At 50.0% G+C, this 21492-nt stretch overlaps 1 protein-coding gene across 1 annotated transcript; it reads left to right on the top strand.

Moving 5' to 3' along the window:
* The first annotated feature begins 9168 nt into the window (after positions 1-9168).
* Positions 9169-11739, top strand: LOC142834169 (MLV-related proviral Env polyprotein-like). The gene has a single exon (XM_075946357.1). The coding sequence runs from the start codon at positions 9179-9181 to the stop codon at positions 11162-11164; it is 1986 nt and encodes a 661-aa protein (XP_075802472.1). The 5' UTR covers positions 9169-9178; the 3' UTR covers positions 11165-11739.
* Positions 11740-21492: the final 9753 nt, after the last annotated feature.

Here is a 21492-nt window from a genome sequence, read left to right on the forward strand (position 1 = left end):
TATTATTTAAATCACTGCTTGGCTAATCACTTAAGCATGTTGCTAGCTATCTCTTATATCTTTGGTTAACCCATTTCTATTAATCTGTGCATAGCCACATGACTGTGACTTACCAGCAAGCTTCCGGCATGTCTGTCTCCAGCGGCTACATGGCATCTCACTGACTCTGCCACTCTCTATATATATTTATCTCTTTCAACTTGGCTATGTTAAACCATTGGCCAAAAGCAGTTTCTTTATTAATGAATAAGAGCACACCACATATACAGAAGGACTTCCCACACCATTTTCCTTTTCTGTTTAAATAAAAAGGAGGGTTTTAACTTTAATATAGTAAGATTACATATAACAAAACAGGTATCAAACAAGGATGACAGTTACAATATTTATATCTACTTTATCTTTTATCATAACTAAGGAAAACTATAACTATCTATTCTTCAATTCCATCAAAGACTCCAGAACAATATAATATTACCTAAGGAAACAGGAAGGGCATTGTAAGCAACTTCCAAAACTCAAGAATTGACAGAGAGTCACCCAAAGTTCTTCTGTAACATTGTGGGCACTCATCTTCAGCCTACAGACCATAGTATCTTTTCCACAGGTTCTCATCCTCTGAGGAAACAAAAAAAGAATCTCTTTTCCAAAGCAACAAATCCTTAGACCCAAATTTTGAAGTTAAGATACCTTTAAAATATATATGTAGGTTTAGCTTAGCAGCCCATACAATTAAATGTCTCTCTGTACTTAGCTCATTCACAGTCAAAAAATTCAAAGAAAACACAATAATATACACAATCCAGACTCTCTGTGTATATTCCATCTTTACATGGCTTATTTTTCTTTACTCCTTTTATCTATGACTGCACTTTGTCTCTTTAAAGACTTTGTTTTATTTTTTTAAAACCATTTGTTTCTTTTTATAACTCTCTGTATTCTTCTTCTTCTCTCTCCAAAGCATATGTACATTTTTTAAACACACTGTGGCCCATTTAGAGGTCTTTTTTTCTTTAAATATAAATCTGTCTTTATTGCTTATCTGTAATCCTTTTCTGACCAGGACTGCTTCTTAAAATGCAAAGTGGCATGGCTAGGACTAAGGCTGCTTTGCCTTTTGACTCTGCCCAGACCAACATGGCAGAGGCATTTCCACCACCTCTGCAAACTGTGCACATCACCCCAGTTCCAGGGACGTCATGCCGTGAAGTAGTTTGCAACACGCTGCTCACAAACCCTATTTAAATGTTCCATATTCAGACCTCCTGAAAAGAGTCAGAGCCGGCTCTTAAAGAAGCTGCGCAGCCTTCTTTGCCAAGGCTGAGTCAGGAAGACCTGTCTTAAAGGAGCTGTGGCAAGCCAGCAAACAGAGCAAGAAGCTGCATTAAACTCTTGTCTTTTTGTATGTGTGTCTAGAATTCCTTTTCAAGCTCTCTCAGGTTTTTAAGTGGATTTAGCTGACCACGCTGGTGCCAATTTGTTGGCAGAGGCCACCAGACTCGAAATAATCACACAGAAACTGTATTATTTAAATCACTGCTTGGCCAATCACTTAAGTGTATTGCTAGCTAGCTCTTATATCTTTGGTTAACCTATTTCTCTTAATCTGTGCATCGCTATGTGGCTGTGATTTACTGGCAAAGTTATGGCATGTCTGTCTATGGCAGCAGATACATGCATGGCTTCTCACTGACTCTGCCTACTCTCTCTCTCTGTCTCTCTCTATATATATATTTTCCAGCCTGGCTACATTCTGTTAAACCATTGGCCGAAAGCAGCTTCTTTATTAACCAATAAAATCAACACATATACAGAAGGACTTCCCACACCAAGGTTCTCTTGAGGGTTTCAGGAATTGACTCAAGTCTTCAGGTTTTGTGACATCTGTGTGTCCCTCAAACTTGTTTACTCTAAGTAGGTCAATGATGGATGTGATGCCGCGAGTCTATAATCCTTGTATTTAGAAGGCTCAGACAGGAGGATTGCTTTGAGTTTAAAGCCAAGTTGAGCTACATAATATATTCTAGTCTAACCTGGCCACAGTGTGAGACCCTCTCTCAAACAAACAAACAAAACCAGGCATAGTAGCGTACTACCTTTAACCATAGCACTGGGAGGCAGAGGCAGACAGATCTCTGGGTTCGAGCCCAGACTGGTCTACAGAGTGAGTTGCAAGAAGAAATATGGAAACACGAGGAAAAAAAAAAAACCCTGAAGCTGGGAAGCTGGGGCTGGAGAGAAGGCTCAGAGGGTTTTTTTTTTTTTTTTTGGTTTTTCGAGACAGGGTTTCTCTGTGGCTTTGGAGCCTGTCCTGGAACTAGCTCTGTAGACCAGGCTGGTCTCGAATTCACAGAGATCCGCCTGCCTCTGCCTCCTGAGTGCTGGGATTAAAGGTGTGCGCCACCATCGCCCGACTGAGAAGGCTCAGAGGTTAAAAGCACTGATTGCTCTTCTTCCAGAGGTCCTGAGTTCAATTCCCAGCACCCACATGGTGGCTCACAACCATCTGTAATGAGATCTGGTGCCCTCTTCTGGGCATGCAGGCATCCATACTGGTAGAATACTGAATACATAATAAAGAAATATTTAAAAACAAACAAAAAAACTGAGGCTGGGGTTGGAGAAATGGCTCAGCAGCTAAGAACATTGTAGAGGACCTAGGTTGGTTCCAAGCACTTGCACGGTGTCTCACAACCATCCATAACTCCAGTCCCAGGGGATCTGACACCTCTTCTGACCTCTGTGGGCACCAGGCACACCCATGGCCCACGTACTTGTGAATTGGGGGGGGGAAGAGGGAGACAGGCTTTCTCTGTGTAGTTTTGGAGCCTGTCCTAGAACTAGCTCTTGTAGACCAGGCTGACCTCGAACTCACAGTGAAAGACCCCACAGACCCCCTCCTCAAAACCCGCAGCTAGCATGCTCCCGGGGGAACGTCCTGTTTGTTTTAAACAAATCTCCGGATCAGCAGCCAGCCTGCTCCCGTAAGAACATCCCAGGTGCCTGAGAGAGCAGGAGATAGAGATAGGAAGACTGCAAGGCAAGATGTCAATAAGATAGGATGTCAACAAAGCAGGTTAGTTATAAGATAGGAACAGGATGACTGTTGCCAGGCATCCATGCTGAGAGAGGAAACCTTTCATGCCCCCCGCCGCATTCCGATAACCACGCTTTTGCTTCTGTAAACTTGCTTCTTGCTGACACCCATGCTGAGAGGGGAAACCATTCATGCCCCCGCCTCATTCCGGTCGATCGATAACCACGCTTTTGCTTCTGTAAACTTGCTTTTTGCTCTTCCCTATAAAAAGCCCGCCCTCCAGTTGGCAGGTGCGCAAATCTTCCGAGAGATCTTGCTGCCCACGGGTACCCGTGTCTACTCAATAAACCTCTTGCGATTTGCATCCGTGTGGTCTCGGCCTGTTCCTTGGCGTTGGGGAGGTCTCCTCCCGAAAAGAGGTCCTCGTCGAGGGTCTTTCATTTGGTGCATTGGCCGGGAAAAGAGACCCCCCCCTGCCCAGGGATCACCGACTCCAGCGGGAGGTAAGCTGGCCAGCTCTGTTAGTTGTCTTCTGTGTTCTTTGTTAGTTGTCTTCTGTGTTCTTTGTCGAATTCTGTACACTCAGGTCTGGGTGCGCTGTACCTGGCGGAGGGAAGGGGGCTGACGAGCCTGGTACTTCTCCCCCGCAGTCCGTGGAAGACGTTCCACGGACATCGGAGTCAGTCCGCAAGGACTTCTGGAGCCCGATTCTTCGGAGCTCAGCCCGTATCCGAAGGATACGTGGCCCTGGTTGGAGGGGAGGGATCCGGACCCTCAGAGCCTCCGTCTGAGTTTTGCTGCGCTGCGCATCTGTTCTGTCTCTGTCTGTTCTGTCAGTATCTGTTCTGTCTCTGTGCATCTGTTCTGTCTCTGTCTGTTCTGTCAGTATCTGTTCTGTCTCTGTGTGTTTGTCTTGTTTTGTTTTTTTGTTTTTATATTTGGTTCCCTTCTCTTCGAGAAGATGGGACAAACCCTAACCACCCCATTGAGCCTTACTTTAGACCACTGGCCTGACGTCCGCGCCCGAGCCGACAACCTGTCAGTCGATGTTCGAAAGAAGAAATGGGTGATCTTTTGTTCGTCCAAGTGGCCTACTGTTGAATCAGAATGGCCAAGAGACGGCACTTTCAATCTCAATATCATTTCCCAGGTTAAGGCAAAAGTGTTCAGCCCAGGACCACATGGACATCCGGACCAACGCGCCTACATTGTTACCTGGGAAAGTTTGGCACGTGACCCACCCCTATGGGTCCAGCCCTTTGTCATCTCTAACATCTCTAACAAACCCCAACCTTCTCTTACCCCTACAGCCCCTAAGGCTCCCCCTCCCCAGGAGAGCCAACCACTTGTGCCTCTTCCTCCTGCACCTTCCCCTGCCCCACCCTCTTCTTCCCTATACCCCACCATTCTTAAGGAGAAGGTTCCCAAAGAAAAACCTCCGAAACCTACCCCTGTGCCCCCTCCCGTCCTTCCTCCGAACCCTGACTCTCCCCTCACTGACCTTCTATCAGAAGAACCCCCTCCTTATGCAGATCCAGAGGATCCAGAGAGTCCGGATGGGCCAGGGACTGCAGCAGCGGGTGGACAGCCTGCACAAGTCTCCTCAGCCCCTTCACCCATGGCGGGAAGACTCCGGGGAAGGCGCGAACAACCCCCTGATTCCACTGCTCATGCCCTACCCTTGAGAGAGGGCCCAAACGGCCAACAGCAATACTGGCCATTCTCTGCCTCAGATCTATACTATTGGAAACACCATAACCCCCCATTCTCCAAAGATCCAATAACGCTGACTAACCTGATTGAGTCTATTTTAGTCACCCACCAGCCCACTTGGGATGATTGCCAGCAACTCTTGCAAACCCTGCTGACCTCAGAGGAAAAGCAAAGAGTCTTTTTGGAGGCTCGGAAAAACGTCCCAGGCGACAACGGGAGCCCAACCCTTTTGCCTAACGAAATTGACAAGGCCTTCCCTCTGACACGACCTGACTGGGATTTCACTACAGCTGCAGGTAGGGGACACCTACGCCTCTATCGCCAGTTGCTAATCGTGGGTCTCCGAGGGGCAGCACGCCGCCCCACCAATTTGGCCCAGGTTAAGCAAGTAATACAGGGAAAGGAAGAGACGCCCTCAGCCTTCTTAGAAAGGCTCAAGGACGCTTATAGGATGTATACCCCCTATGACCCTGAAGATCCAGGGCAAGCTACAAGTGTATCCATGTCTTTCATCTGGCAGTCTAGTCCGGATATTAGAAGCAAATTGCAGAGGCTTGAGGGTCTCCAGGGATATACTATACAAGACTTACTAAAAGAGGCGGAGAAGATTTTCAATAAGAGAGAGACTCCAGAAGAAAAAGAGGAAAGATTATGGCAGAGAATGAAAGATCGGGAGGATGAAAGAGACAAGAGGAGAAACAAGGAATTAACTAGGGTGTTGGCCACCGTGGTTCAGGGACAGGATAGAGAGGGAGAACGACGTAGGGCCAAGGTGAACAGAGACCAATGCGTCTATTGTAAAGAACGAGGACACTGGATTAAGGATTGCCCCAGGAGGAACAAAGGACCTAGGAAGCCCAGGCCCCAAACCTCCCTCCTCACCTTAGAGGATTAGGGAACTCAGGGCCAGGAGCCCCCCCCTGAGCCCAGGATAACTCTTGATGTCGGGGGGCAACCAGTCACCTTCCTAGTAGACACCGGGGCCCAGCATTCAGTCTTGACTCAGACTTCAGGGCCACTCAGCGAACGATCTGCTTGGGTCCAAGGAGCCACTGGTGGCAAGAGATATCGATGGACAACTAATCGGAAGGTTCAGCTGGCTACTGGTAAGGTGATGCATTCCTTTCTGCATGTTCCAGACTGTCCCTATCCCTTGTTGGGTAGAGACCTCCTCACCAAGCTAAGGGCCCAAATTCATTTTGAGGACACAGGGGCTAAGATAACGGGCCCAGATGGAGGTCCCCTCCAAATTTTGACCCTCCAGCTGGAGGATGAATATAGACTTTACGAGCCCCCGGGGCAACAGACAATTGACATGGCCCCTTGGCTCAATGACTTTCCATTGGCATGGGCAGAGACTGGGGGAATGGGGATGGCTATACAACAACCTCCACTCATCATTCAATTGAAGGCAACAGCTACTCCTGTTTCAATCAAGCAGTACCCCATGTCCCATGAAGCATATCATGGCATAAGGCCCCACATAAAAAGACTGCTGGATCAGGGCATTCTCATTCCCTGCCGGTCACCATGGAATACCCCCCTTTTACCAGTAAAGAAACCGGGGACTGGGGACTACCGGCCAGTGCAGGATTTGAGGGAGGTCAACAAAAGGGTGGAGGACATACACCCCACGGTCCCCAACCCCTACAACCTATTGAGCACTCTGCCACCATCCCACGTTTGGTATACCGTATTAGATTTAAAGGATGCTTTCTTTTGCTTGCGGCTGCACCCGGAGAGCCAGTCCCTTTTTGCCTTTGAATGGAAGGACCCAGATCTTGGACTTTCGGGTCAATTGACCTGGACACGGCTTCCCCAGGGGTTCAAGAACAGCCCGACCCTCTTTGATGAGGCCTTACACCGGGACCTGGCAGACTTTCGGGTCCAGTACCCTGCCCTGACATTGCTCCAATACGTAGATGACCTCCTTCTGGCAGCTGCTTCGGAGAAAGAATGTCAGGAGGGTACAAAGGCCCTCCTACAGACATTGGGACAAGCAGGCTATCGGGCATCAGCCAGGAAGGCTCAGATATGCCAGAAGCAAGTCATTTACCTAGGTTATCAATTAAAAGATGGACAGAGATGGCTGACCGAGGCGCGCAAACAGACCATCACTAACATTCCTGCCCCCCGGAACTCCCGCCAGCTAAGAGAGTTCCTGGGAACAGCAGGATACTGCCGCCTCTGGATCCCAGGGTTTGCAGAGCTGGCTGCACCCTTGTATCCATTAACCAAACAAGGAACAATGTTTGATTGGGGGGAGGACCAACAGAGGGCTTTCGAAAACATTAAGAAAGCCTTGTTAGCCTCCCCTGCTCTAGGCCTCCCTGACATTACCAAGTCTTTCGATTTGTTCGTGGATGAAAAACAGGGTTACGCTAAAGGGGTCCTAACTCAAAAACTGGGCCCTTGGAGGCGTCCTGTAGCTTACCTCTCAAAGAAACTCGACCCAGTAGCTTCAGGGTGGCCGCCCTGCCTGCGAATGGTAGCAGCTATTGCAGTCCTCACCAAGGACGCGGGTAAACTGACTCTGGGCCAACCATTGACTATCCTGGCGCCCCATGCGGTGGAGGCCCTGGTCAAACAGCCTCCAGACCGCTGGCTCTCCAATGCCCGCATGACTCATTACCAAGCAATGCTCCTGGATACGGACCGGGTGCACTTCGGACCTGTGGTCGCTCTTAATCCCGCGACCTTGCTCCCCCTGCCGGAGGAAGCCCAACACCATGATTGCCTCCAGATCCTTGCGGAAATATACGGGACCAGGCCGGACCTGACGGATCAACCCCTCCGAGATGCTGACTATACTTGGTATACGGATGGCAGCAGTTTCCTGGCAAATGGGGAACGAAGAGCGGGGGCGGCAGTGACAACGGAGACTGAGGTAATTTGGGCAGAAGCCCTTCCCGCAGGCACCTCTGCCCAGAGGGCTGAACTCATCGCTCTGACCCAGGCACTCCGGATGGCAGAAGGTAAGAGGCTAAATGTTTATACGGATAGCCGATATGCCTTCGCCACGGCTCACATACATGGGGAAATTTATCGAAGACGTGGGCTGCTGACCTCAGAAGGAAAGGAAATTAAGAACAAACTTGAAATACTGGCACTCCTAAAGGCCTTATTTTTGCCCCAAAAATTAAGTATTATGCACTGCCCTGGGCATCAAAAAGGCCATAGCCCTGAGGCAAAGGGAAATAGACTGGCAGATGACACTGCTCGAAAGATTGCCATGAAATCAACCAAGACCTCCCAAGCTTTCCCCTTGATGAACCCGAAAGAGGCCCCAGCCTCCAGTTCGCTACCCTATAGTACAGAGGACATTGATCTCCTAAAGAAAATGGGGGCCACATATGACCCCAAAAAGCAACACTGGGTTTTTAAGGGAAAGATTGTTATGCCAACAAAACATACTTATAAAATAATAGACTACTTACATAAATTGACCCATTTGGGGCCAAAGAAGATGAAGACCTTGTTGGACAGACAGGAGTCAGGCCAACACCTCCTGAACAGGGATGGAGCCCTACAAAAAGTGACTGATGAATGCCAAGCCTGCGCTCAGGTAAACGCAGGCAGAACCAAGCTTGGTCCAGGAGTTAGGGTACGGGGACATCGCCCCGGAGCACATTGGGAAATCGACTTTACGGAGGTTAAGCCAGGTCTCTATGGGTACAGATACCTCTTGGTGTTCATAGACACTTTTTCAGGATGGGTGGAAGCCTTTCCCACCAAACACGAAACCGCAAAGGTGGTGACCAAAAAGCTCTTGGAAGAAATCTTTCCCAGGTATGGAATGCCTCAAGTCTTAGGCACCGATAATGGCCCTGCCTTCGTCTCCCAGGTAAGTCAGTTGGTGGCCAAACTCCTAGGGGTCGAATGGAAATTACATTGTGCATATAGACCCCAAAGTTCAGGGCAGGTAGAACGCATGAATAGAACAATTAAGGAGACCTTATCCAAATTAACGCTGGCAACTGGCACTAGAGACTGGGTGCTTCTCTTACCACTGGCCCTGTACAGAGCCCGCAACACTCCGGGGCCTCATGGACTGACACCTTTTGAAATCCTATATGGAGCTCCTCCCCCATTTATAAATTTCTTTGGTTCAAACATTGCCGAATTTGCTCACAGTTCTTCTCTGGAAGCCCATTTACAGGCGTTACAGATTGTGCAAAGAGAGGTCTGGAAGCCACTCGCCGCTGCTTACCGAGACCAACTGAACCAGCCGGTGGTACCGCATCCCTTCCAGATAGGAGATACTGTTTGGGTCCGCAGACACCAGACCAAAAACTTGGAACCTCGGTGGAAAGGCCCTTACACTGTCCTTCTGACCACTCCAACGGCACTGAAGGTTGACGGCATCGCAGCCTGGATCCACGCCTCGCACGTTAAGGCCGCCCATACAGCTGAGAAAGCGGAGACAGCATGGAGAATCCAACGCACTCAAAACCCCTTAAAGATAAGGCTTACCCGTGGGGCCCCTTGACTATTATATGGGCCCTACTGAGACTGGGGATGGCGACACAAGAAAATAGTCCACACCAGGTTTTCAATGTAACCTGGAGGGTTACAAATCTCATGACAGGAAAAGTAGCCAATGCCACCTCCCTGTTGGGAACGATGACAGACGCTTTCCCAACCCTGTACTTTGACCTTTGTGATTTGGTGGGAGAGTCTTGGAACCCCTCAGATCAAGATCCATTCCCGGGATACGGCTGCCATCATCCGGGGGGGCGACATGGGACCAGGAACAAAGACTTCTATGTTTGTCCAGGACAAAACACACAAAAGGGGTGTGGAGGGCCGGGGGACGGTTACTGTGCCCAATGGGGTTGCGAAACGATGGGGGAGGCCTACTGGAAACCCTCCTCCACCTGGGATCTAATCACGCTCAGACGAGGAACCACACCTGGGTACTCGGGAAGGGGGCCCTGGACTTGCGGAGGAAAAGCTTGTGGCCCCTGCTATGATTCTGCTACCGCTACCAATGTCCAGGGCGCCACCCCAGGAGGTAGATGCAACCCCTTAGTCCTAGATTTCACCATGCAAGGAAAAAAGGCCTCTTGGGACGGACCCAAATCATGGGGATTGCGCCTATACCGTTCTGGATATGATCCTGTCACTATATTTTCATTAACCCGACAGGTGATGAATGCAGGCCCTCAGCTATCAATAGGGCCAAATCCAGTCCTACCAGAACAAAAATCCCCTTCTCAGCCTGCACAAGCCTTACCCCCAGCAGCACATCATAACACCTCAATGACCCCCTTAGCCAGCAATAGTACCCCTAGCACACCCACCACAACTACCACTACCCTGTCTCCCCGTCAACCTGGAACAGGGGATAGACTACTCAACTTGGTACAAGGGGCCTATCTGGCTCTCAATTTCACAGATCCGAACAAGACCCAAGATTGCTGGCTATGTCTGGTCTCAAGACCCCCTTACTATGAAGGAGTGGCCGTTCTAGGTAACTACACCAACCAAACCTCTGCATCCACCAGCTGCACTTCCATCCCCCAGCATAAGCTGACCCTGTCTGAAGTATCTGGACAGGGACTTTGCATAGGGACTATTCCCAAAACCCACCAGGCCTTATGTAACTCTACCCAAAAGGTGTCCAGAGGAACCTATTACCTAGCTGCCTCCAACGGGACCTATTGGGCATGCAGTACTGGATTAACCCCATGCGTTTCAGCTGCTGTGCTCAGTGAAACCTCTGATTACTGCGTGCTAATTGAATTATGGCCCAAAGTTACATACCATGATCCTGAATACATCTATAGTCATTTTGAAGGGAGACCCCGATTTAGGAGAGAACCGGCCTCCCTAACTTTGGCCTTATTGCTGGGAGGCATCACTATGGGGGGAATAGCGGCAGGGGTGGGCACAGGGACCACTGCTCTTATGGAGACCAGCCAATTTAGACAACTTCAGGCAGCCATGCATACTGATATCAAGGCACTGGAAGAATCGGTTAGCGCACTCGAAAAGTCCTTAACCTCCCTCTCAGAGGTAGTCTTACAAAACAGGAGGGGGCTAGACATGTTGTTTTTGCGAGAGGGAGGGTTATGTACGGCGCTCAAAGAGGAATGCTGCTTCTATGTGGATCACACTGGGCTGGTGAGAGACAATATGACAAAGCTTAGAGAAAGGTTAAGACAGAGACAAAAACTGTTCGAATCACAACAAGGATGGTTCGAAGGATGGTTCAATAAGTCTCCCTGGTTTACAACTCTATTGTCTTCTTTGATGGGTCCCTTGATTATCCTCCTTCTGCTACTCCTGTTTGGGCCTTGCATCTTAAACCGCCTGGTCCAGTTTATAAAAGATAGGCTGTCAGTCATTCAGGCCCTAGTACTGACCCATCAGTATCACATGTTACCACAACAAGATACCGAGGTTCTGTAATTGCTTTGAGTAAAAGATTTAACTCATTAACAAAAAAGAAAAAGGGGGAAATGAAAGACCCCACAGACCCCCTCCTCAAAACCCGCAGCTAGCATGCTCCCGGGGGAACGTCCTGTTTGTTTTAAACAAATCTCCGGATCAGCAGCCAGCCTGCTCCCGTAAGAACATCCCAGGTGCCTGAGAGAGCAGGAGATAGAGATAGGAAGACTGCAAGGCAAGATGTCAATAAGATAGGATGTCAACAAAGCAGGTTAGTTATAAGATAGGAACAGGATGACTGTTGCCAGGCATCCATGCTGAGAGAGGAAACCTTTCATGCCCCCCGCCGCATTCCGATAACCACGCTTTTGCTTCTGTAAACTTGCTTCTTGCTGACACCCATGCTGAGAGGGGAAACCATTCATGCCCCCGCCTCATTCCGGTCGATCGATAACCACGCTTTTGCTTCTGTAAACTTGCTTTTTGCTCTTCCCTATAAAAAGCCCGCCCTCCAGTTGGCAGGTGCGCAAATCTTCCGAGAGATCTTGCTGCCCACGGGTACCCGTGTCTACTCAATAAACCTCTTGCGATTTGCATCCGTGTGGTCTCGGCCTGTTCCTTGGCGTTGGGGAGGTCTCCTCCCGAAAAGAGGTCCTCGTCGAGGGTCTTTCAACAGAGATCCGCCTGCCTCTGCCTCCTGAGTGCTAGGATTAAAGGCATGTGCTACCACAACCTGGCTTATTGTTTTCAATTATCCCTGCTACACAACTTAAATTCACTCATTCAAAACTGTGAATGCGGCCAGTGTAAATCATGCTTGTGACAGTAGATGTAAACAGGTGGCCCTAATTGTGACCAAGGACAGGTGTCCTAGGACGCTTGACAGAAGGATGTGAGATCTGCTACTGGGGATCCCTGGAGGGGGCATGCTGAGCAGACCAAAGAGAGCCAAGACATGTCTGGCCCTCGGAGCCGTCACCCTTGCTGTTACTGCCCCAGGCAGGAGGTTCTCAGAGAGGAAAGACCCCGTCCTTCCATGAGTGACTCTCTCAGAAAATTCCTTGGAGATTTCCCCAGTCAATGCCAATAAGCAGCCACGTAGGACCAGTGCCAGCCAAGTCTGCCTTCTTTACAAACAGAAGGACCACATTAGCCTGAGGCCCCCAGTCACAAAACCTTGGAGATGTGGGGAAACCGGGGTGTTAACCCACTCAGGCGTCCACTGGATCTGAAGGTTGTGACGTCACCTCTAGGGACAAGAACAGCTGAGAAAAACCCATCTGTCAGTCATAACTCCCAACAACTTGTTGTGTTTTGGGTTGGCATCTGAAGGCATCTCAGGGCCCCCCCCCAGACAGCAGGGATGGGAGGCTCCACTCTATAAACCTTCCCCCACCTGACTGACCCAGATCCTGAGGGACAGCAGCAGCCCCTCGGCCACCAGCAGCCTCTCCCGCAGACCACCATCAGGGAACAAGAACTTGAGGCCAGGGATTCAGCCTCTCCTAAGGAAAGAGGTGCCAGCAGCCCCAGGGCCCACCTGGCGGCGGTTTCAACCTACTGGGGCCCACGTCTCTCAGCACTCACCATCCAGATGCCAGAGGCAGAGACTAGGGATGTGGCCCAGTTGGTAAAGGCGGGAAGTCCCAGGTTGCTCCTAGGTGGGTCATCACAGCTTTGGGGAGGAAGAGCTGGAGGTAGGAGGATGAGAAGTTAAAGGTCCTCTACAACTACAAAGGAAGTTCAAGACTGGACAAGAATACAGAGGTCCTGTGTCAAAGCAAAACCAAAAGCCTGGTGCAGCTTCTCTGCCCTTGACAGGGACACAGCGTGTCCAAGGAGCCATGGTAAAAAGAAAAAAAAAATGGCGGCCTGTGCCGGAGCAAAGGAGCACACAGCTATGTGGTGGTCAGAACACTAGGGGAGCAAACGAGGTGGGGCATGACCTGATGTGGGTGAAGTCCAGGGGTTGATGGCTTTGTCACATCACGTGATCAGAAAGACCTCCCCGAGAAAGTGGCTTCTTGAAGTAGGAGAGAGAAGGAGCCAGGCAAACAGAGAAGGCCAGTTGCAGCCAGTGCAAAGGCCCTGAGGTAGGAGTGGGCTACCCCTGAGGCTGGCAGGGTGAGGGACGGAAGAAGAGGAGAGGTCTGGTAAGGGGCAGAGGGTGGGTGGGATTCTATACCTGCTGAGAGGCCACTATGGGGTGTGTCTCTTCCCAGGCAGGCAGTTGAGGTCTGCTATGTTGAAAACAGGTGTGGAGGAAGGGCACATAGGAGCTCTCTGCTTCGTCAGGATAAAGGAAATGGAGGCTCCCACCAGGCAGGAGCAGTGAGGAGACAAGGAACCAAATTCTAGACCAAGTTTGGGGTAAAACTGAGGCAGTTTGCTGATGACTGGATATGAGCAAGGAACAAGAAGGAAGGCAGTGAGCACAGGCTGGACCAGGCTTCCTTAGAGCTGGGGAAGGTGACAGTCCTGACAGAAGAATGGCCAATTCTGACTGTGGGGTCTGTGATCAGGGACAGCTTCTCCTAAGAGAGAACTCTTTCTGAGACCTAAATAAAGGAAGAGGAAGAAAGGGATGCTGGGCAGACCTTAAGAAGGCTTTAGGGGGACTTCCAACAGCCCCAGGAGACCCCAGTGTTGAAGACAAAGGGAGTGAGCCCCAGAGGAGGTCAGAAGTGGGCAAAGCCAGTCCAGGCTGCTGACTCAGCTCTGAGAAGGGAAGGGGCTCGGACTGCGAGCGACCCAATCAGATTGAGAACTGCTGGGTGAGAAATAGCGCTGGCTGAGTCATCTCAAGCCTGCTGCTTCAAGCCTGCCTCGCAGCTCACTGGGCCTTCATGCGACTACCTAGGAGAGGGCCCCTCATCTCCAAATGACCAGGTCAGCCCCTTGGGGCCCCTGTGTGGGGAGTGCCCCACTGCACGGGTTCAGCTGGTCCCCATGGCCTTCCCCAGGACTCAGATGAAAACAAACAGCACACAGAGACTCAATTTGTGTCATCAAAGTCGATATGTGATTGGCAGTATCCAGGTGTGTGAAAGAGAAAAGGGGGAACAGCTCTCGTGGTCCAGGCTGCTGAAGGAGCTCTTTGTGATGCTTCTCTAGCATGCTGGAAGACCTGCGTTCAAACTCCTGCATTGCATAAAACCCAGGGTGGCAGCATAAACCTATAATCCTAACATTTATGGAAGTAGAGGCAGGAAGATCAGAAGTTCAAGGTTATCCTCAGTTAGACAGCAAGTGCGAAGTCAGCCTGGGCTACTTGAGAAGTTATAGCAAAAGTGGAAGTAGGAAGGCATGGTTGGTATAAATCTTTAATTTAATCCCAGCTCTGGGAGGTAGAGGCAGGTAGACCTCTGTGAGTTCAAGGTCAGCCTGGTATATAGAAGGAGTTCCAGGACAGCCAGGATGACACACTGAGACCCTGGTTTATATAGGGAGTTCCAGGACAGCCAAGGCTACACAATGAGACCCTGTTTCAAAATAAATAAATAAATAAATAAGTAAAAGCCATGCCTACAACCCCAGTTATGAGGTGGAAGAGGGCCAATATCCCAGAACTTCCTTTGTAGACCAGGCTAGCCTTGAATTTACAGACATCCCCTCTCCTCTGCCTCTGCTGGGTTAGAGGCATGCATCACTGTGCCATTTGCTCTCTCCAGTGATTTTCGGTGAGAGGATGCTCTACGCATGGAACTTAACCCTGGGGATGCTGAAGGGACACCCAAGGCAGGAGTCCCCTGTCACACGGGGGTCTGCTGGCAAGCCTACCCAGCCAGTGCTCATCGCTCCCTGACTGGCCTCCAGCATGCTACATGGGTCGAGTTCATGCTACATGAGCTTCTGACCGCTACCTCCTAAAAGCTGAGATCATGGTTTAGATTACGCAGTGCCAAGGCCAGAACGTGCTAGGCAAGCACTCTGCCAACTGAATCACATCTCCAGCCCTGAAAACATTGCCTCACTGGCTTGGGACAGCAACCCTCAGAGGCAGGGAAGGTCTTCCTGTGCTGGGTAGTGTATAGATGAAGACAGATCTCTGGGTCCCAGGGCCTTTTCCTGGACAGACAATAATAATTAATTTACTTGTTAATTTACTGAGCGTTCTGCGCGTGTCAGGCACCATGGTGAAAGCTGACCGACCACTCCCAATCTGAAAGTTCAAACTCCGAAACATCCCCAAATTCAAAATTCTTCAAGTGCCGATATTATGCCATACGTGGAAATTTCTGTCCCTGGCCTTATGTGATGCTTGATCCTCACTGTCCTCTTGACTGGGTTCAGAGTCACCTGGGAAATACGCCACTGGACATGTCTGTGAGGACATTTCCTCAGAACCTTTGCTGAGGAAGGAAGACACACCCTGAATGTGGGCAGCACCATCCCCATGGGCTGGGATCCTTGGCTCTGTCAAAAGAAGTGAGCGGAGCACCAGTGTCCAGCTTTCTCTGCTTCTGCACTGCAGACGCAATGCGACTGGCCACTTCGTGTTCCTGTCACTAGGCCTTCCTCGTCGTGTGGAGTTATGTCCCTCTGAAGCCAGGAGCCCAAAGCCTTCCTTCCTTCCTTAAGCCGCTTTGGTCAGGTTTGTTCTAATTTATACAGGTGTGTGGAGGTGACTTCCGTACTCACTCTCTCTCCTTCTGCGGTGTGGGACCGTGGGCCAGAACTCAAGTCGTTGGGCTCCTGCGGCAAGCGCATTTACCCCAAGAGAAATCTCGCTGGTTCTTGTGTCAGGCTTTTTTCCCCCCATAGCTGCATGCATGAATTGTGCGTTTGGATTTGTGACTCACGCCCAAGATGTTTCAATATGTATGCAAATATTTAAAAATCCTGAAATCTAAACTAGTTCTAGCTTCGAGCATTCCAGACCAGGGACAGTGTACTTGAAATAGCTTCCATTGGTTTGCCAGGGCTAGGACAAAACACCAGAAACCGGAACACTCACTCAACAGAAAGCTAACCGCTCCCAGTTAGGAGGCTGAAGGCCAAGGTCAGGCGTTAGTGGTCTGGCTTTCCTGAGGGTTTCTGACCTTTGACTTGTGGACAGCTACCCTCTCACAGGTTCCTCCACAGCCTCTTTGTGCCCGCCCCTTGCTGAAGTCCCTGTTTAAAAGGCAGCCATCCTCCCGGAGTGGGGCCCCACCTTACCTTGCTCACCTTCCTAAAGGCTTTCCCTCCAGATAAAGTCATGTAATGAGGTGTCTAGAGTTTGAACACACAAGTTGGGGTTTCGGGACACACTTTTAGTCCATGCTCACTTCTCTGCTCCATACCACACAAAGTGGGTATTATAGAAGGTGGGGTTTTTTAAAATTATTTTTTATTTTATGTGGATTGGTGTGAAGGTATCAAATCTCCAGAGTTACAGACAGTTGTTAGCTGTCATGTGGGTGCTGGGAAATGAACCCAGGTCCTCTGGAAGAACAGGCAGTACTCTTAACCGCTGAGCCGTCTCTCCAGCCCCTAGAAGATGCTTTGTAGATCAGGTGCTGAGTTAAGGAGACTGGAGAGATGACTTCATGGTAAAGAGCACTTGCTCTCCAAAGGACCCGAATTTGATTCTCAGCGCTCACAACTACCTGTAAGTCCAACTAGCCACAGAGGGAACCTATACACACATCACATACACTACATATACCTACATAGACATATACACATACACAAAATTAAAAAAATGTTTCAAGAAAGGTACTGCCGGGCGGTGGTGGCACACACCTTTAATCCCAGCACTCGGGAGGCAGAGGCAGGCGGATCTCTGTGAGTTGGAGGCCAGCCTGGTCTACAAAGGGAGTTCCGGGACAGGCTCCAAAGCTACAGAGAAACCCTGTTTCGAAAAACCAAAAAAAAAAAAAAAAGGAAGATACTGAGTTGAGGCAGGCATGACGATGTACATTTTTAATCCCAGCCCTCAGGAGATGGAGGCATGAAGATCTCTGTGAGTTTGAGGCCAGCCAGAACTACACAGTTAGAACCTATCTCAAAAGAAAAAAAAATACCAAGTTTAGAGGTGACTTGCTCAAAGTCATATCAGAAAAAAAAAAGAAAACCTAGGGGTGCAATCCAGGGGTAGAGTGCTTGCCTAGCACGTATGAGGCCCTGAGTTTGATTCCCAGCAATGGAAGGAGGAGAGATAGGGAAACAGAAGGGCAAAGAGGAGGAAGAGAGGGATGGGGAAGGAAATAGAGCAGCTGGTTCCAAGCATCCCACACGGCTGCAGGAAGAGTGTGTAAACACCAACAGGAAGACCCCCGAATCTGATGGTGAGGGGGTGGAGTGTGCAGGTGGCAATAGCCCTGGGGAAAGTCTGCCAGCGGCTGGTGACCCCCAAACACCCCACCAGTGTTCCCAGCTAGCTCATACCATAACTCTCTGAACCAGCTCTTCTCGGATGTCCCTCAGCAGGCCAAGATGAGGAAATTTGAATGACATACTTAACGGGGTCTGTCCCCACACCCCTCCCCCATGACATCATTTCTGGTCTTCCTGTCTTTTTCCTCTCTACCTTCCAACTCTCAAACTGCTGGGCTGGCCAGCAGGGAAGTCCTGGGCCTCTCCCAGCCCTAATGGACTCAGCGAAGAAGCAGGTGGTGGCCTGACGGCTTGGGGTTTGAGCACCAGCCACGGATCTGTCAAAACCACATCAGAGAGACCGAAACGGCCCCCTGCAGTCAGAATGAAAAGTGAGACCAAGAGAAACTGAGTTCGAGGCCTCAGCTACGGAGAAGCCCAACGATGGCTTCTGTGAAAGACACGCAGCCCCAAGGCTGTTAAATGACTCAGCTCTGGGGCCGTGGTGATGAGCGTGGTACCTCCTGCAGCACGTGTGTGCACGCGCCTGCTTGTGTACGTGTGCTGGGGCATGTGTGGAGACGGGAATAGGAGGGAGGGTGCATGTAACTGCAAAAAAAAAAAAAAACCACGTTCCTCTTGGGAATTAGAGAAAGAAGTTTATTCTGGAGCCATTTCAAGTGGTCACAGCTTGGGAACACAGACTTAGGAGACCCTAATTCCCCGTTCCAAAGTGAAAACAGTTTCATGAAGCTTTTATAGCCTTACAGAACAAAGAAAGTCATAAATCAAGGCAAGTCTAAAATACACTGGTGAGTTTGTACACTGTGGGGAAGGGTTTCAGTGAGATGGGGGAAGCTTTCCCATAGGCCCAAGATACTAGTTGAGCTTTTGGGTTGGTGGAAGCCAGTTGTCTGCAAAATTAATAGATCCTAAAAGACTTTTAGAACCAGGCGCAGGATGCTGCGTGGGCAAGGAATGACCGTACCAGAGGGCTAGAACTAGTCCAAGATAAACCAGCCTTTGGACTTGCATTATTCCACAGAACTGCAGTTCTAACCAATGGGTCTCTTCAGACATGGCTTCTTCCCAGTTTTCACCCACATAAGGGTGTTGTGGGAAGCCGAGATTACAGGTATATATATATATGCCACCATTTGTAGTGCCTGTCATTCAAAGGGACATCCAGGGTTAGAGGTGAGCCCTCCCTAATAGGACTAGCTTGTCTTTCGTTTTGTTTTGTTTTGTTTTTTGAGACAGGGTTTCTCTGTGTCACTTTGGTGCCTTTCCTGGAACTAGCGCTTGTAGACCAGGCTGGCCTCGAACTCACAGAGATCCGCCTGCCTCTGCCTCCTGAGTGCTGGGATTAAAGGCGTGCGCCACCACTGACTGACCAGGACTATCTTATTTTAAGACACCTGCAATAGTCCCAGGAAGACTCACCTTCCACACAGGGTCACATTCTGAGATCCCAGGTGGACATACATTTTGGGGGCCGCTAATGAGCCTCCTTCAGAGACTCAGAATGTGGTGAACTCTCCGTGTGTCAATGACCTTGGAACCTTTGAGAAGTAGAGGCTGGGGATAGTCCTCACCTGAAGACCCCACCCTTAGGAGTCCTAGTCTAGCAGGGCAGGAAGACCCAGTGAGCCCACCCAGCCTGGGTCAGGAGACTGTGCAGAAAAGACCAATGTGGTGACCCAAAGGCTATCGGGAGTCCATATGGCCAGGCAGGGACCTTGAGCTCCTGTGTCTGCACCACATGCTCCATCCCCCAAACATCCCATGTAGGTAGCACTGGAACCCCACTGGGCAGACAAGGAAGCAGACTTACTAAGTAAGTCTTGACTTACCCAATGGTAAGGGTGGGCACTGAGCCCCAGACAGAGCCCCACCACCACAGCTAGCGCTCCGGCTCAGGTTTAGAGTCCTGACTTGCTCAAGGGTGAGGGTGGACACTGACCTCCAAATAGAGTCCTACCACCCACAGCTACCCATGAGCCCATGAGAACAGGAGGCTTGGGACCTGCTGCCTCCCAGGAGGTGGAAGAGTTGGCAAGTGTCTCCACGAATACTGACGGCACAGACACATGGATAAACACAGGAAAAGAAACGACTCGTCAAAAGAGAAACATGAGCTGGGAACTGCCCCAGGGCTAGCCTGCAGTCCTCCTCCAGAGGTTGAGCCAGGATCCCAGGGTCTTTTTTTTTTAATATTTATTTATTATGTATACAATATTCTGTCTGTGTGTATGCCTGCAGGCCAGAAGAGGGCACCAGACCCCATTACAGATGGTTGTGAGTCACCATGTGGTTGCTGGGAATTGAACTCAGGACCTCTGGAAGAGCAGGCAATGCTCTTAACCTCTGAGCCATCTCTCCAGCCCCTCCCTGAGCCTTTTTTTATGGGACATTTGCACAGTATGCACTGGCATATGTGCAAGCTCTATTTCTTGACCTTAGCCAACAGCAGGAAGGCTCCCAAGCCTGCAGGCCAATAGCCTCTCAGGTGTCAATCTTCAGACTGTCCCTTGGCTAGCCTGGTCCCTGTTCACCTACCTCAGCTGTGAGGACCCCACAGACACACCAGAACATAGACCTGGTAAGTCCTTCAGGTCTTCGCTTATCTTCCTCCCCAGGCTGAGACTCTGATAGCTCCCCAGTCTTACCCAGCAGACGCAAAGATTCTCAACATGGGAGCAGGAGCCTGTCCCAAAAGTAGGGGCTGGCAAAACCAAGCAGTTTCTGCGTGTTGGGTCTGGGAAGAGGAGCCAGTCGCTGACAGTGCCAGACCAGAGGGGCCTGAAACACTCTGTGGTGGGGAAGGACTTAGATCTGTGCCACGATGGGATGTTTATATCGGACTGCCGATAAGAAGGTCTCAGGTTCAGTTCTCGGCTGGCTCACCAACATTTTCACAGGAGTTAACAGGGCCAAAGCCTGGACCGGGCAGCCCTAATAAGTCAGATTTGGCCACCTTTTCTCAGTAGTCAATTTTAAAACATAGTGAAAAGCAGAAAAAGGGAAATTTATTCAATGTGGTCACACTGGGAAGAACAAAGAAATTCAGTGACACCCCCGCCCCCCGACCCCAAGTTCATCTTCTGGGTCCTGACATGAGGTTTCTGTGCAGGGCTAAGCAGTCCTGGTCGGGGCCACCAGCATTGAACCCGTTTCTTTTCTTCCTCTTCCTCCTCTCTCTTCTTCTTCCTCCTTCCTCTTTTTTGTTTGTTTGTTTGTTTTTGCTTTTGTTTTGCTCTGCTTTGGAGATGGGGCTTCTCTACCTAGTCCTGGCTGTCCTGGAACTAGCTCTGTAGACCAGGCTGGCCTCGAACTCAGTGGTCTGCCTGCCTCTGCCTCCCAGAGCTGGAATGAAAGGTGTGTACCACCACACCCAGCTAAACTGGCCCATCCTTTCGAATCCAGTCTTTCCTGCAGGGTGGTCTGACAAGTCAGAACTGTGTGATTAGGCTTTCTGCTCTCAGGAAGAGCAGCCTTTTCCTTCTCCCTGCATGGGATTCCTGGGCAATTCCAGTTTCTTGAGCTTTTTGCTTCAACCGTTTGAAAGTCAAAGAATAGCCTTGTTCCTGCCGGGCTGGCTCCATCTCCACCTAAACCCCCACAGGACCCCTGCTGCTGTGGACCCCAGCTCAAGCCACTCTGGCCACGTCAGTCTGGATTTCACCTTTTGGTTTTCTGCTCACCTCAGCTGTCCTAGACAGTCACCCTCAGGCCTCAGGAGCTAGTCACAGGGAAAGCCCTGGTCACCCACAGCCCTTCTTCCTCTCTATGGACAGAGCTCTGAGTCCAAAAGTGGTAAGGAATGAAAAAAAATATATCGATGGGTTGTGATGGGGCATGCCTTAATCCCAGCATTCAGAAAGCAGAGGCAGAAGGATCTCTGTGAGTTCGAGGCCAGCCTGGCCTGCAAAGTGAGTTCCAGGACAACTAGGACTTTTACAGAGAAACCCTGTCTTAAAAAAAAAAAAAAAAAGTTAAAAAAGAGAGAAAGAAAAAAAGGCCATGACTGCTCCTAGGTGTGGTGGAGA

The sequence above is a fragment of the Microtus pennsylvanicus genome, chromosome 13 (assembly GCF_037038515.1).
Source record: "Microtus pennsylvanicus isolate mMicPen1 chromosome 13, mMicPen1.hap1, whole genome shotgun sequence".
Classification (NCBI taxonomy): domain Eukaryota; kingdom Metazoa; phylum Chordata; class Mammalia; order Rodentia; family Cricetidae; genus Microtus; species Microtus pennsylvanicus.